The following is a 16,073-nucleotide window of genomic DNA, read 5'->3' on the forward strand; positions in this document are numbered from 1 at the left end:
AGTTCCAGAAGCACTACATATAACTCAACATGACGACTCTAACATATAGTATTAGTACATATACCAACATCACCAATAATCAATAAGCTAATGTACAAGCAATCTAATCAGATCAAGACAATCATCAATAACCATCATCACTCTGCTACCAGGAACTTGATGCAGATTGGGGTGTACAAAATCTCCCTACTTCCACGGATAGAGTAATTTCACAGTTACACGCACATACACTCACCATACACTAGGGCCCATTTCACTAACATACGCTCAAATACTCTACCAGCATTGAACCTGTGGAAAGAAACCTTCTAAAACTCCTAAACCCCACATCTACACCGAGGTCGATAAGACCTAGCTATTGCAATTGTCATAATCTAAACAATCTATACATCAATAATCAAATAGAGTACTCAATAATTGACAAGAAATAATCACCAACACCGTATTTAAAATTATGATTCTTTATCTAAAATTAGTCAAAAGAAATTAATCAGAATAAATCATTTTCTCATAATTACCTATTCTAGCTAAATGTCAGAATGGGTCATCAGGACGTCTCTCAGTAGAAATCTCCCAAGTCACCGTCCTCACAGCATCGATCCTCACCAACGCAGGTTTTGGAAGAAAATGGCAAAGTGGCAAAAACCCTCTCTAGGCTAACAATTTTATAATATTTTAGACAAAAGAAAGCAACAGAAAGTATTCATCGCATCCGCTGAACCTCTGAGCAAAGCGAGAAGGAAAGGATGTCGCATCGCTACATTTGGAAAATCTCCGCTCAGGAAAATCACAAAAATAAAAAAAACAGAACAGGAACCAAAAATAAAAATGTATCTCTTTACAGTCCACATTTCCTCAGCGATGACACAATGCTCAGAGTTCTTTCTTAACAGTTCCTTTGTCCTCCAAGGCTGTCCAATACATCTGGAAACCTGCCCGGAACTGCTGCTGTCCTCACGGAAAGTTTTAACCAGGCAAGGACTGTGATCAAATGTGTTCAGCAAGGCCTTCTCATCACAAATTCTCACTCGAGGCCAGGCTGCAAACGGCGGACATTTTTGGTTAGGCCAAAATGGACCATCTTAATTAAAAGAGACAAAAACAACGTTACCACAGCATAGTGATTGAACAGTGTTAACCCCACTAATACCCTTATGTGTATGTAATTATCTAGCTTTAGCAACACAGAAAAGCATTAATTCAAAAGCGTTTCGTGCTTAAAATAAACAGCACTCAGCAACGTTTATTTAATAAAACATGCACATTTGTCAATAGCAATACAAAAGCGTTCCCACGTGTCGGTTTTCTTATCATTAGTATGTTGGTAAGTTTAAACACACACTTACACAAAACAAATAATTATTAATTAATGATTATTAATTTTAATCATGACAAATAGACAAACCAGAGCTTCAAAACCCTATAGATTTTCATTAGAAAATCCTGCTCCAGCATGAACACCGCCCTTAGGCATTTCCCACCCCAAGGAGGAGACCTAGAGAAAACAAAATACTGTGTCCTGATGCAGTTCAGCTTCTGGAACCTGCCGGCTCTGGGGCGCGCCAATTGGAGCAGGAACGGTTTTGCCGGGAAGTCGCATCTCTGCTCCGTCGTCCCCTCCGATGAGAGCTCTGGGAAGAATCTGAGTCCACCGGAGGTGGTGAGTGAGGTTTCAGAATATGTCTCATCAGTCCACACAAAGACCTCCTCCGGGGTATCAAATAAATTTGTATTGTCATTAAATATCACCTTCATGCGGGCCGGAAACAACAAGGCATAGGAGAGATTTAGCTTCCGTATTAGTCTCTTGGCAGCCACAAAAGACTGCCGCTGTTGCTGCACCAACTTAGTGTAATCAGGGAAGACCATGATGGGGTGGGAGTCGAAGACCATTTTATCTTTATGAAGTAGGGCAGATCAAAGTATGGCGTCCCGGTCAGCGTAGTTAAGGAGTCGGGCTATCACTGGTCTTGGGCGTTCTCCAGGTGGCGACTTCTTATCTAGAGCACGATGGGCCCGCTCAACCATGAAACGGGAGGACCTGTCTTCCGGGGGCAGCAGCGCCCGCAGCCACTCTGATATGAACTTGTCCATGGAGGTCCCCTCGCAGCCCTCCGGAAAACCCACTAGGTGCAGAATATTGCGGCGGTCCCGCCCCTCCGCACCTTTGACCCGTGCTGCTAGCTCCTGCGATTGCCTGGTCAGGTTGTCCACCTTTTGCTGCAGCCCAGTGACTGAGTCCTCGACGGTCGAGACCCTGGTCTCCACTTCCGTAATGGGGTCGACCGCCTTCCGCAGATCCTGGCGAAGGAAAGACACCTCTGTGCCCACGGCCCCGATCTGGGCCTTGCGGGCCGTCCACGATTGCGTGATTGCTTCTATCCATTTTGCCGCATCCGATGATAGGTCGTCGGGGGACTGGATGCCGCTCACAGGGCAACACACGCTGCGGCCACCAAAGCCCCTCCGCCGGGTCGCGATAGGCTCCACAACCCAGAATCACACGGGACTCAGGCTCGGGGTCGAGGATACTGAAGGATTTAGGCCCTTAGAGGGAACGAACAGCAGAGCTCTACAGAGTCACGTTCGGCTGCCAGGCCACGCCCATTTCCTGGAGTGTCATCATGGACTATAATCAGTCTTTCAGCTTGTAATCCCTCCTCAGTCCACATTATTCCATCTACGGGCAGCGTGGAGTATCTTTACAAATTTACCCAGATTGCTTTCGGCATGGCCACTCTTTTTGTTGTTTTCCCCGGTCTAGAGTAGACTTGATGCAAAGTGTCCAGTAGCTCAGTGTGAGATCATGTCTCATGAGAGCAGAGCAGACAAACATTTGTCCTCTGTTGCCTTATTGTATTTCTTGAGAACCTGTCCAGACCTACACTTTTTTTTTTTGTTTGTTCATTTATTATGACTGGATAGTTTCAACAATGGCATAGCATTTATACAGTCAATCCACACACAAAGTTGCCAGGGTGTAACTGTTGGTGAACAATGCTATGTATAACCCACACTCCAAACCCATATCAAGCAAGTTAGGGTTTCAAGTAAGTGCAGAGTTATTCGACAGACTAACACAGAAAATGTATGAAAATAATCATGACTCAGCCCAGGCTTGCTCCCGCTCTTCATAGACTATCGGATCTCCCAGAGAAAAGTGTGAAATCCACTTACCCCATATTTTGCAGACATTTCTGGGGCAGCCTCTGCTGCGATAAGTCCCTTTTCCTGCATTCAAATGCATTTCTCTGTTCCTGTACTGTAGAGCTCTCGGCAGAACCCCCGTGGCGGGCTAGGTCTGTCTTGGCCACCACCAGGGCGAGGTTACAAAACTGCAACTGGGCTCCTGGCCGGTCTAGATCATTGGGAACCCCCCGAATGGTCAATTTGGGGCCCATGGGGAGGGTAGTGTGAGCATGGTAGAGTTCCGCCGTGATGGCTTTCCAGTATATCTGCAGACGGACGCATTTCTAATCTTAAAGAGAGGCAAAGCGTACAGTTCCGCTGCATCCTGTATAGTCAACAAAGCGGAGTCCAGCCAACTCCACTTGTCACGGCACATGCCTTCCTTCGCAATTGCCTTGTTGGTACCAATTTCTGTTAACACATCTACCTTGGCAGTTTACTAAAATATGAAAATTAATGGGCATTTGAATTTTTAGCAGTATATTGTATGTGCCAGTCAGATGTTCTGTATGTATACGTATTGTGTTACTATGTGTCGGCCCGTTCCTTAGTTGTGATGCGGCAACCTTCTGCACAATGTACGTAGCTTGAACATCTTTTTCACTAATTTACCAGATCTGCGTTGACTAGCATGAAAGTGGGTTTATACACAGTACGGAATATTCGGAATATTCGAATGGGGCATAGCATCCCTTCTCACCTGGATCACTTGTGCAAAGCTGGACTAGCACAGTGTCTCTGCTCCTGATAACTTCTACCTTAGTTAGAATTTTCGTGTCGCTAAGATACTGATCATGGTTTAGGGGAGAGCGGCTGTGGTACTGAAGAAATGGCGATCAAGGTTGGCCTGTGCTTTAACAAGGTTTGTTCCTACAGCAGTGTTGTCTTTAAGGCAGTTTGACCTTGTTGCACAGTTTGACCTTCAATAGTTATACCAGTCTGAGTCCATAGCAAGAGAGTATGGCAGTTCAGTACTGGTGAGGGTCTGATGTACATGCAGAATACAGTTCCCAAGAGCTTCGAATGAAATACGGTCTGGTCAGAAAACATCCCCCGGTCCCCTGTCTTACTGACTGCTGGAGTATCCTGCCTTAGAGCATGGTTCTCCAGACTGACTCTTGCATTGCCCTCCTCGAAGCTCTGATTGTTCCAGATGCCTACAGGTGGTTCTGATTTAGAAAAGGTATAGTAGTTATTGGAGAAATGGGTTGTTGGACAACCTGCAGCCTCTCCGCCTACAAAAATGACCCCGCCTCCCTCCATCTGGTGGTTGTAGGAAGTGGAATGATGCCTATGTGCAGCCCTTGTGGTTCTGGTGACATTTCTGGGTGTCTGCATTCTGGTTAAGTGATATAAGGTAAACCAAATGGTGCTAATGAGCCCCGCAACCAGCTTCCTCCTCGCCAATCTTAGGGAGGTTTCGGCTGCTGTCCCAGCGGGGTCTCTACACCTCTGGGTGTCTGACAACTCTCCATCCATCCTGCACTATCTGTTGTGCTGCCCTTAAGAGTCTACTTCTTTGATGGACCTGCTTCACTTGGAAATTGCAAGTGAAAAATCTCCTCGTGTCTCATCTGTGGTCTTCCCCCGTCGGGCGTAGTCTCTGTATCAGAACCAGCCCCAGAGTTCACCATTGCTTGACTTAAGGTCTGGGCAGTAGTCTAAGAGAAAACATGTGTGTTTCTTATCTAAAGCTTTTCTCCTCCAATACTGTGCGCTGGATAGAATGCGGAGGTAGACCTAGAAATGTTAACGTGCTAACAAAGTGAGACATGTATGTGATATGATCAGAAAACGAGAATGTAATGCCGTGCAAGTGAATAGGCTTCAGAAATATTACATTGAAAAATGTAATCTGCTAAAAAAAAAAAACTACTGGAAACATAATCAATTTAAATATAAATTCAAACCACTCTAGGAGCGCAGGCTTTGACTAGTGGGTAAAAAAAACAATCCACGTGGAAAAACTGGAAAAAAAAAAAATACTTACATTTGCAACACACATCAATAAGGGAATTGACGGCAATCACAAAAACAATTGTGAAAGAAATCAAGCCAAACTGTAAAGATGATGATTGTAATTGGACAGCACAAACCAATTAGGGCACATACTCCCACGTCATTTCAACATAGCATCATGTGCAAAATCCACCTGACCGAGGAGTAGACTCGGTGGGTCGCTCTTTGGCCGAGCATTGTGGTGTTATTTCTCGATTTTTGAAGATCATACAAGCCCGGAGGGGAGTCCTGTTCAATTCATTGCCATTGGGATGATTTGGTTAAAGGTCTTCAAGCCCAGGTTAAGACCTCACTCAGTATGCACACGGCCTCACAGGGGTCCCAGGCTGGTGTCTGAAAGGCTGTTGGGAAGATCATTGCTCCCATCCTGGTGGGAGAGGACTGGTCTACTGAAGCTGAATTTAGGAAGAAATTGTTTCATTTTCTTGGATAGTAGAGCGGATACCAGGTTGTCATGGGTTTCCTGGTAATGTGTTAGTTGAATGTGAGGTCTGAGTTGAGGTGAATTAAAATGATTTTGCGAAGCTTGGCAGCTGGGTGGTGAAGCTACCTAGGCTCATGTCCAAGTCAGGCAGGATTGGAAATGCTGGCGACCAACAAGGCTTTCGCCTTTATTGGCTTGATCTTTAGAAGCACATTGGGTTCACATCAATTTTGGGGTCAAGACCAGGCTGGTTTTAAGTTTCTGGATGTCGCTGGTGGAGAACTTGAGGTATAGTGGAGTGTGGTCAGTAAATTGATGTATTTTGATGCTGTCCATGAGAATGGATCTGAGGGACGTCACATGGATGTCTGATAGAAAGGGTGGGATCTTTTCATACTCTGGAGGAGACTAAAGTTCTCGGTTCTTTTGATTCCAATCTGCAGGACTGTCGGGGGTTCCCTTGTGTGTCCAGTGTTATGATGAGTGCTTGCTTGGTCGCAGAGAGGTTGTGTAGGATCACAAGGCAGTGATGGCTATGGTTATTGGAGTACAAAGTTTTCAACTGCTTAAAGAGTAGCTTTCTCGCTGGTGCCCTGTGGTCTGTTGCTGAAAAGATGGTACATTCTTAGATTAATCTTCTTGGAGCTGGGTGGTGATGTCTTTTCGATTGTGTTTTTTTTTTTCTTCTTCTTCTTTCGACGTAGTATAGGTGGATGGTGGGGCAAATATTGGTGAGATGTGGATATGTGTTTTATTTCATCACCGTGACTAGGCTCTGTCACTGTACTTTAGTCAATACCTTTAAGTCTAAACCCTCTTTTGTGACCATACAATATAAGGACTCCGAATATTTGAGCAACTTTAAAGACTGTTTTGTCTTGAGCTCCACTGTTGAGACCAGAATTAAGGCAGGCGCTCTGTGGCCTCTGTTGGTGAGATCCTGTATTGGTTTTAAAATATCTGCGTAATTTATAATCCATTGCTGGTCGTAATCTGCTGTTTTAAGAGTGTTGCATTTAGGGGGATGTGGAACCTTAAGGGCTCCTTAGATATGGTCTGTGGGCAATTACCTTCCTCTTGCCAAAATGTCAGGACCTGATTAGCATACGCAAGCAAGACAAAACTGCAGATTTTCCTTTAAGGATTTATGTTCTTTCTTGGCACATTGAATGAGCAAGAATAAGCAATATGGTTTGATATATTCCAACAAAAGGTAGATGACCCGCAGGCCATCTACATAATGAATAAGGATAGAACCTCCAGGGATGTTGAGGGAATCAACATTTTTCTTGAGCTTGGGAGAAGATGGGGGAAGTTCTTGCATAGCTTTTGTGGGTCTATGCAATTGGCGGAAGTATTACACCTAAAGGGGCCTTGCTTCGGAGGCTTTAAAAGCACCAGCATGGTATGCCGCCACTGGGTGCAAGCTTCACAGACTGAATGGAGTGGCTGCGGAGGCTTTAAAAGCACCAGCATGGTACACCGTTAGTGGGTCTAAGCTTCACAGACTGAAGGGACTGGCTACGGAGGCTTTAGAAGCACCAGCATGGTATGCCGCCACTGGGTGCAAGCTTCACAGACTGAAGGGACTGGCTGCGGCGGCTTTAGAAGCACCAGCATGGTACACCGCCTCTGGGTGCAAGCTTCACAGACTGAAGGGGCTAGCTGCGGAGGCTTTAGAAGCACCAGCATGGTATGCCGCCACTGGGTGCAAGCTTCAGACTGAAGGATTCCGGCTGTGGAGGGTTTAGAAGCACCAGCATGGTACACCTGTAGTGGGTCTAAGCTTCACAGACTGAAAGGACTGGCTGCGGAGGCTTTAGAAGCACCAGCATGGTATGCCGCCACTGGGTGCAAGCTTCACAGACTGAAGGGACTGGCTGCGGCGGCTTTAGAAGCACCAGCATGGTACACTGCCACTGGGTGCAAGCTTCACAGACTGAAGGAGTCCGGCTGTGGAGGGTTTAGTACCACCTGTCTGGACACATGGGCCCGTCCTGAGGTGGAGCTAGTATTCTCACCCGGTAGAAAAGTACAGAGTAGAGGCTTTAGACTGTAGGGGTCTAGTTGCAGGGAGGCTAGTACAGCCTGCCAGGTACACTAGCACTGGATGAAATCCAGCTGCACACATGCCAGTACTGCCCACCCGATACACCAGCACTTGATCCAAGCTTAAAGACTCACTTGGCATGGCTGCGGTTGTGCTAGTACTGTCTGGTACATGTCCACGTTTCTCGAACTCTAGGGCACTAGTGTTAGCTGGTTGGTTCACCAGCACCCGCTGCAGGCTTCGCAGCTTCAGCGGGCTATAGAGGGGCTACAACGTCACGCCATCGGGTGCAGGCTTCATGGATAAAGGGGCCGAGCTGCAGAGGGGTTCATACCACCCACCAGGTGCTCCAGCGCCGGTTACAAGTATAGCTTACTCCAGGGGTGACAGTGGAGAGTAACCTCGCCCACCGCTGCACCACCACGGGGTGCAAGCTTCACGCACTCAGTGGTGTCATTTGAAATGCCATTAGTGATCTCTTCAATGACGCCATATGACATGAGTCATGTAGTTTGTGAGGTCATGAGCAGTGCATGACTGGTGTACACGTTATGGTTTTTTTACCAAACCCTAAACGGCGAATCTCAGTTTAAAAAAAAAAAAAAGTTTTGTTTTGTAACCATAACTACACTTTAACTGTGTTAAATGTGTGTGGGTGTATTTTTTCCCCAATGAATTTTAGAGGCTTACTGAATACACAGGTTGGTGTTGTGAGCAAACCTAAGCGTAACTTCAAGGGGGGGGGGAGGAGGGCGTGCGTGCGCGTGTCACTTCAGCGATCCATTGCATTCTCCATTGCTGACCCTTCATTGGTACTTAAACACTAGAATAATCCCCTCTGAGTGACGTTATCCAGGCACTTGTACATCTTTTGTTAAAATGGAATGGTGTTGACTGGCCTATCTTCGGGCTAGACTTAACATTGTAATTCCCGTAATTAAAATGACAGCACATCCGGCTGAGCGTGGAAAAACTTCGTTGTGAATGAGCCAAGTGGAATGCTGGCCATGGAGCCGGACGCGCAGTCGCACTGCGCTCGTCAGAGGTCCGGCTGCTCCTCTGGTTCTGGCCTTTGCTGCCAGTGGTTCTGTAGCCTTGGGATGCTTCTTTGACTTGATTGGCTCTCCCGAGGCCGCAGTCGGGGATGAGGGTGGGGTTGTCTGTCACTGTTGGATTTGTGTCATCTGCTCTTCGTATTGTAATCTAAGCACACGTTTTTGTCTTCTTTTCAGATCTTGGGCAACGCACGGTTATGTCTAGAAAACCTCATAAAGTAAGTTGGAATGGCTGCAGCTTGATGTGCTCAAAGACTGTATTTCAACACTGTATGTGATCTGTCTGCAGCTTTATAACTTGTTGTGGGTCCTTTTCACAGCTGCATGGAAGGTTCTGTTGGTAAAGCACTGTCCAATGTCACACAGTCATAACATGTTTGTAAGCCTGGCCTGAGAACAGCGCATGTGCGGTGGCTTGCGAGATATATTTTGTTTTCTACTCAGTGGACTTAGTCCTCCCATTGGTGGGCTTCGTTGTGCCTCTTCGTGTTGCTTATCTGTCAGCTGATTAAGGCTTCCTTCTTCTTAATGGGTTTGTCCCATCCCTTGGAGCATAGACCCATTACTTGTGCCCTTCCACTGCTCTTTTTATAATGTTACTTTTTTCTTTGTGTTTAAGCATCTACGAGAGTGCTTTTTTTCAGCTGGTTCCCTCATGTACTGCTCACCCTCTGTGTTGCTCCCACCCTCCCTTGTTCGTGTTGCTTGACCCCCCCCCCCCATCTGCTGTCCATGTTGCTTGTCCCCCCATCTGCTGTCCGTGTTGCTTGTCCCCCCATCTGCTGTCCATCTTGCTTGACCCCCCCATCTGCTGTCCGTCTTGCTTGACCCCCCCATCTGCTGTCCGTGTTGCTTGACCCCCCCATCTGCTGTCCGTGTTGCTTGACCCCCCCATCTGCTGTCCGTGTTGCTTGACCCCCCCCATCTGCTGTCCGTGTTGCTTGACCCCCCCCATCTGCTGTCCGTGTTGCTTGACCCCCCCATCTGCTGTCCGTGTTGCTTGACCCCCCCATCTGCTGTCCGTGTTGCTTGACCCCCCCATCTGCTGTCCGTGTTGCTTGACCCCCCCCATCTGCTGTCCGTGTTGCTTGACCCCCCCATCTGCTGTCCGTGTTGCTTGACCCCCCCATCTGCTGTCCGTGTTGCTTGACCCCCCCATCTGCTGTCCGTGTTGCTTGACCCCCCCATCTGCTGTCCGTGTTGCTTGACCCCCCATCTGCTGTCCGTGTTGCTTGACCCCCCATCTGCTGTCCGTGTTGCTTGACCCCCCCCTCTGCTGTCCGTGTTGCTTGACCCCCCCCTCTGCTGTCCGTGTCGCTTGACCCCCCCCTCTGCTGTCCGTGTCGCTTGACCCCCCCCTCTGCTGTCTGTGTCGCTTGACCCCCCCCTCTGCTGTCCGTGTCGCTTGACCCCCCCCTCTGCTGTCCGTGTCGCTTGACCCCCCCCCTCTGCTGTCTGTGTCGCTTGACCCCCCCCCTCTGCTGTCTGTGTCGCTTGACCCCCCCTCTGCTGTCTGTGTCGCTTGACCCCCCCCTCTGCTGTCTGTGTCGCTTGACCCCCCCCTCTGCTGTCTGTGTCGCTTGACCCCCCCCTCTGCTGTCTGTGTCGCTTGACCCCCCCCTCTGCTGTCTGTGTCGCTTGACCCCCCCCTCTGCTGTCTGTGTCGCTTGACCCCCCCCTCTGCTGTCTGTGTCGCTTGACCCCCCCCTCTGCTGTCTGTGTCGCTTGACCCCCCCCTCTGCTGTCTGTGTCGCTTGACCCCCCCCTCTGCTGTCTGTGTCGCTTGACCCCCCCTCTGCTGTCTGTGTCGCTTGACCCCCCCCTCTGCTGTCTGTGTCGCTTGACCCCCCCCTCTGCTGTCTGTGTCGCTTGACCCCCCCTCTGCTGTCTGTGTCGCTTGACCCTCCCCTCTGCTGTCTGTGTCGCTTGACCCCCCCCTCTGCTGTCTGTGTCGCTTGACCCCCCCCTCTGCTGTCTGTGTCGCTTGACCCCCCCCCTCTGCTGTCTGTGTCGCTTGACCCCCCCATCTGCTGTCTGTGTCGCTTGACCCCCCCATCTGCTGTCCGTGTTGCTTGACCCCCCCATCTGCTGTCCGTGTTGCTTGACCCCCCCATCTGCTGTCTGTGTCGCTTGACCCCCCCCTCTGCTGTCTGTGTCGCTTGACCCCCCCCTCTGCTGTCTGTGTCGCTTGACCCCCCCCATCTGCTGTCTGTGTCGCTTGACCCCCCCATCTGCTGTCTGTGTCGCTTGACCCCCCCATCTGCTGTCTGTGTCCCCCCATCTGCTGTCTGTGTCGCTTGACCCCCCCCAGCTGTCTGTGTCCCCCCATCTGCTGTCTGTGTCGCTTGACCCCCCCCATCTGCTGTCTGTGTCGCTTGACCCCCCCATCTGCTGTCTGTGTCGCTTGACCCCCCCATCTGCTGTCTGTGTCGCTTGACCCCCCCATCTGCTGTCTGTGTCGCTTGACCCCCCATCTGCTGTCTGTGTCGCTTGACCCCCCCCATCTGCTGTCTGTGTCGCTTGACCCCCCCATCTGCTGTCTGTGTCGCTTGACCCCCCCATCTGCTGTCTGTGTCGCTTGACCCCCCCATCTGCTGTCTGTCGCTTGACCCCCCCATCTGCTGTCTGTCGCTTGACCCCCCCTCTGCTGTCTGTGTCGCTTGACCCCCCATCTGCTGTCTGTGTCGCTTGACCCCCCATCTGCTGTCTGTGTCGCTTGACCCCCCCATCTGCTGTCTGTCGCTTGACCCCCCCCATCTGCTGTCTGTCGCTTGACCCCCCCATCTGCTGTCTGTGTCGCTTGACCCCCCCATCTGCTGTCTGTGTCGCTTGACCCCCCATCTGCTGTCTGTGTCGCTTGACCCCCCATCTGCTGTCTGTGTCGCTTGACCCCCCATCTGCTGTCTGTGTCGCTTGACCCCCCATCTGCTGTCTGTGTCGCTTGACCCCCCATCTGCTGTCTGTGTCGCTTGACCCCCCATCTGCTGTCTGTGTCGCTTGACCCCCCATCTGCTGTCTGTGTCGCTTGACCCCCCCATCTGCTGTCCGTGTCGCTTGACCCCCCCATCTGCTGTCCGTGTCGCTTGACCCCCCCATCTGCTGTCCGTGTCGCTTGACCCCCCCCATCTGCTGTCCGTGTCGCTTGACCCCCCCCATCTGCTGTCCGTGTCGCTTGACCCCCCCCATCTGCTGTCCGTGTCGCTTGACCCCCCCATCTGCTGTCCGTGTCGCTTGACCCCCCCCATATCTGCTGTCCGTGTCGCTTGACCCCCCCCATATCTGCTGTCCGTGTCGCTTGACCCCCCCCCCCATCTGCTGTCCGTGTCGCTTGACCCCCCCATCTGCTGTCCGTGTCGCTTGACCCACCACCTGATGTTCGTGTCGCTTGACCCACCACCTGATGTTCGTGTTGTCGCTTGCCTCCCCTTCCAGCAATGGAGAGAAAAAAGCACTATTACCTGGCCAGCTTTCCCTTCTCCTGCCCCCACACCCTCCACCACTGTTGCACCCCCACGCCTTCCCTCCAAATAAGTGCTGTGACGCAGCTAGCACTGTCTACATCGTACCACTTTTTTTAGGTCTCGCCTAGTGATGCAGCGCCATGCGTTGCTCGCATAGGCGAGATCTATTGTTGCCGACTTGCTTAGCGATGCGGGACAGGATAGGTGCACGCGCTTCAAAGACATCAGCTGTGAACGCATATGGTGGCGTTGGCTGAAGTTGTAGGACAGGACATGTGCACGCGTATTATTGATGCCGCGTTAACACGCCTCTTGCTTCCTTGCTATAATATGGGCACGTTCCAAAGACATCAGCTGTGAACGCGTATGGCGGCGTTGGGTAAAGTGGCAGGACAGGACATGTGCACTCGTATTATTGCCGCGTTAACACGCCTCTTGTGCTTCCTTGCTGTAATATGTGCACTCGTTTTTCAAGACCGCATTAGTTGCGCTGTGTGAATACAGTTTTCGTTCCGTTGCTCAGTGTTTCCAGAACATTCATATGTGCACACGCTAGCTTATTTGTTTACCAGGCCTTTTCAAATTGTTTTACATGCGTTTGCGTTGTGCTTAATCGGCAAACATTAATATATGCATACGCTAGCTTATTAGTTTTATCATTGCGTGTACTTTCTCCATAAACACAGGAGATATGCATTTATTCTTTGCTGCTAGTTTGAATAATAGCGCTTGTGCGTGCGTACCAGTTGTGGCGCATGCAGTAAAAATTTTTTTTTTTTTTTTTTTTTTTTTGGGGGTTGAGCTTTCAAATATTGTGTTCCAGTTCAATTAATACATTCTTAGCTACTGGCTCTTTGTAACGGTATAAATAATAGCACTTGTGCATGCGTACCACTTGTGGCGCGTGCATTAAATAACTGTTAGACAATATGCCCGCGTATTAGTGGCGCCATGTGAATACGCTTTTGGCTTCCTTGCTCCGTGCAGCACAGAATATAAATATATGCATACACTACTATATTTATTTAACACGCCTTTTGCATTATGCTTAACCAACAATTATGTTATGTTATGTTACATACATTTGTAATGCGCACTGCTGCCCCAGCAAAGGGGCGTCCAGGCGCACGGCAGGTAAAAATGCAACACCACAAGCAACACAACAGAAAAGAGGAAAGAGAATTTATTAAAACAAAAAGGTTTTTAAGGCCTTGCGAAAAACTAAAAGATCATCAAGCAGGCGCAACTCTACAGGAAGGGAGTTCCAGAGCTCGGCTGCTCTGACCCGAAAAGAACGGCCACCAGCCCGACACAACCTGTATCGGGGAATCACAGTGAGTGCCTGACCCAAGGATCTCAGGGGCCGAGCAGGCACATACCAGGACAAAAGATCCGCAAGAATAGAAGGGCCTTCCCCCCTCAAAATCTTGAACGCCATGCACAGCACTTTAAACTGAATTCTGGCCCGGATAGGCAGCCAGTGCAGTGATCTCAATGTGCTGGAGGCAGAACAAGAACGGGGTAGGCCAACAATGGCTCTCGCTGCAGAGTTCTGAACACGTTGGAGGCGGGGGACCTCAGCCACATTGGACCCTACCAGAAGAGAGCTGGCATAGTCCAGGCGAGATAACACTGTCGCCTGGACAATCAGCTGCCTGGTGCGATGGTCAAAGAACTTCAAAACAGGGCGAAGCGACCATAAGATACCAAAGCAACAGGCCGCGATTTTCTTCGTGTGGCCAACGTAGCTGAGGGAGGGGTCCATCCATACTCCTAGGTTCTTTAATTCCGTAACTGGAAGGGGGGCCGGCCCCAGCTCCACAGGCCACCACCTGTCCCCCCATAGCTCCGATCTCTTACCTACGATCATGATCTCTGTTTTCTTAGCGTTGAGCTGGAGACAGTTGTTCCTCATCCAGCTCGCCACCGCCCTAAGTCCACTCTGAAACCTGGGGGCATCCCGGTCGGCATCCCCGCTGATCGTAACCGCTAGCTGAGTGTCGTCAGCATATGAGACCATAGTCATGCCCCATTGCTTGACGACCTCAGCCAGCGGTCTCACGTAGAGATTGAACAACGTGGGGCTCAGCGAGGATCCTTGCGGCACCCCCTGCTTCTATGCATGTTGTAGATTATGCATTTAGTTGCGCGTGCGCTTTCTCAATTAACAAACAGCAAATATGCATGCAACATTCTAAATAATAGCACTTGTTTTTAATGTGCACGCGAGCTCCAAGCGCGGCGCGCTTTACATGTACAGCATGCCTCACCCCACTTACCGGCTCTTGTGGGGACTGTGCACTGCTCCTCGGCTGGTCTCCGTCTTCAGCCAGCCACTGCAGCAACAAGCGGGGCTCTGTCTTGCTCACAGGAGCCCCGCCTGAAATCCTGCTTTGGCTGCACCATGCGGCATTCACGAAGGCGGAGTGGGCTCCCGCAGACTTCCTCTACTGTTTTTTTTTTTTTTTTTTTTTATTTTTATTTTTTGCTTTGGGCGCTTTGGCAGCCCCATCCCTTGGGCGCACGAGCCATGCAGCACTTCAAGTACGGCGAAGTCCGCAGGCGCCGCCACTGGGCACTAGCCGCAGGCCACGCCGATGTGTACGCTCACGGTGTGCCTACAACGCGTGCATGGTGCTCTTTCACTTTCCCTTGTTCGTTCTGAGATTAAGAGCCGGAGGGAGAAACTTGAACCACATAACAGGATGGCAAATGTGAAGTCAAGGTTGAAATTTGCCAACCAGAGCAGGAAGTGACATCGGTGAGGAAGGCATTGTGGGTCTTCCCATAGAACAGGAAATAAACCGGGAGAAAGAATGGGTCTGACTCTGACAGAGTGTGACGGCAGGGGGCTCTGAGCATGGTTGCTTTACCTGGCTGCAGGAAACCAACACCGGCGCGGATTTCACAGTGACCATTCTTACCCCGTGAAGTAGTTTGGGGCTGGCAACAGCAGGCATCTGGTATGGATAGTTTAAGTTATTTCGGGTTTAGCGACACGTGCAGGATGATCTTGGAAGGCAAGCTGCAAAAAAAGTGCCAGAAATAAGTGCAAATGAAAGATGTCAATGAGTAGCAATGTGCCCGGTGCGGTTCGTACGTTCATCCCTTTGCATTGTGGTATTTGTGTGTGTGCTTTTCCACTATAAAGGTTTACGTACACATGACCGAAAAAAAGGAAACTTTCCAGATTGCTCACTTGGCATCCGCGTCTGACATTGGTCACACACCGGCATACTCGGCGAGTGTGGCATACAAGCAGCACAGCGGAAACGCCAAATCGAGATGGTCAGTGTGTCTGCCACCAGGGCTGTTGAATAGAGTTCCATGGTAGGGGTGTCACTCACCAATCGTGGAAGAATTTACTCTAGCAACAAACAGAATGTTAAGATAGTTTAGGGAGCTGAGGTTACTCATTTGATACTGGTAACTCAGTGGTTAGAACACTTGCTCGATAATCTGTATGCAATATCTGGTTATAGCTTTGAATCATTAAATGGCTCAGAGGGTTTATGTGCCTACTGCAAATATCTTCATGTATCCTGCATAGCATAATTTTTAATCCTTCTGAGTTTTTAATTTAATATTTGTAATGCAAGTTTGATTTGATAAACTGGGCTTGGATGGTAATGATGGTAGTACATATTATGGTCACAAACATTCATTTTGTGTGTGTGTGTGTGTGTGTGTGTGTGTGTATATATCTTGGAAACATGTGAAGTGACATTCAAGTGTACCTTTGTCTGTTGCTGAATCTGAGAGGAAGGTTCCACCTCCGCTGCTCTATTTGACACCCAGCCGCTCCCAGCGGGCTGACAACTCGAACAGAAAAAGTTAATTATTGTCGTCCGAAGGACAGCGCCTACCTTCAGGAT

The 16,073-nt window shown here is 49.6% G+C and overlaps 1 protein-coding gene across 1 annotated transcript in view; it reads left to right on the forward strand.

Annotated features, from left to right (window-relative positions):
• The window catches only part of DGAT1 (diacylglycerol O-acyltransferase 1), a 316,877-nt gene that overhangs the window by 106,876 nt on the left and 193,928 nt on the right, over positions 1-16,073 (forward strand). Inside the window, exon 3 of the mRNA XM_085604343.1 lies at positions 8,915-8,955. Coding sequence (XP_085460469.1) covers positions 8,915-8,955 — 41 coding nt within the window. The remainder of the gene's footprint in view (positions 1-8,914; positions 8,956-16,073) is intronic.

This window comes from Triturus cristatus, chromosome 5_1, assembly GCF_964204655.1.
Source record: "Triturus cristatus chromosome 5_1, aTriCri1.1, whole genome shotgun sequence".
NCBI classification, from domain to species: domain Eukaryota; kingdom Metazoa; phylum Chordata; class Amphibia; order Caudata; family Salamandridae; genus Triturus; species Triturus cristatus.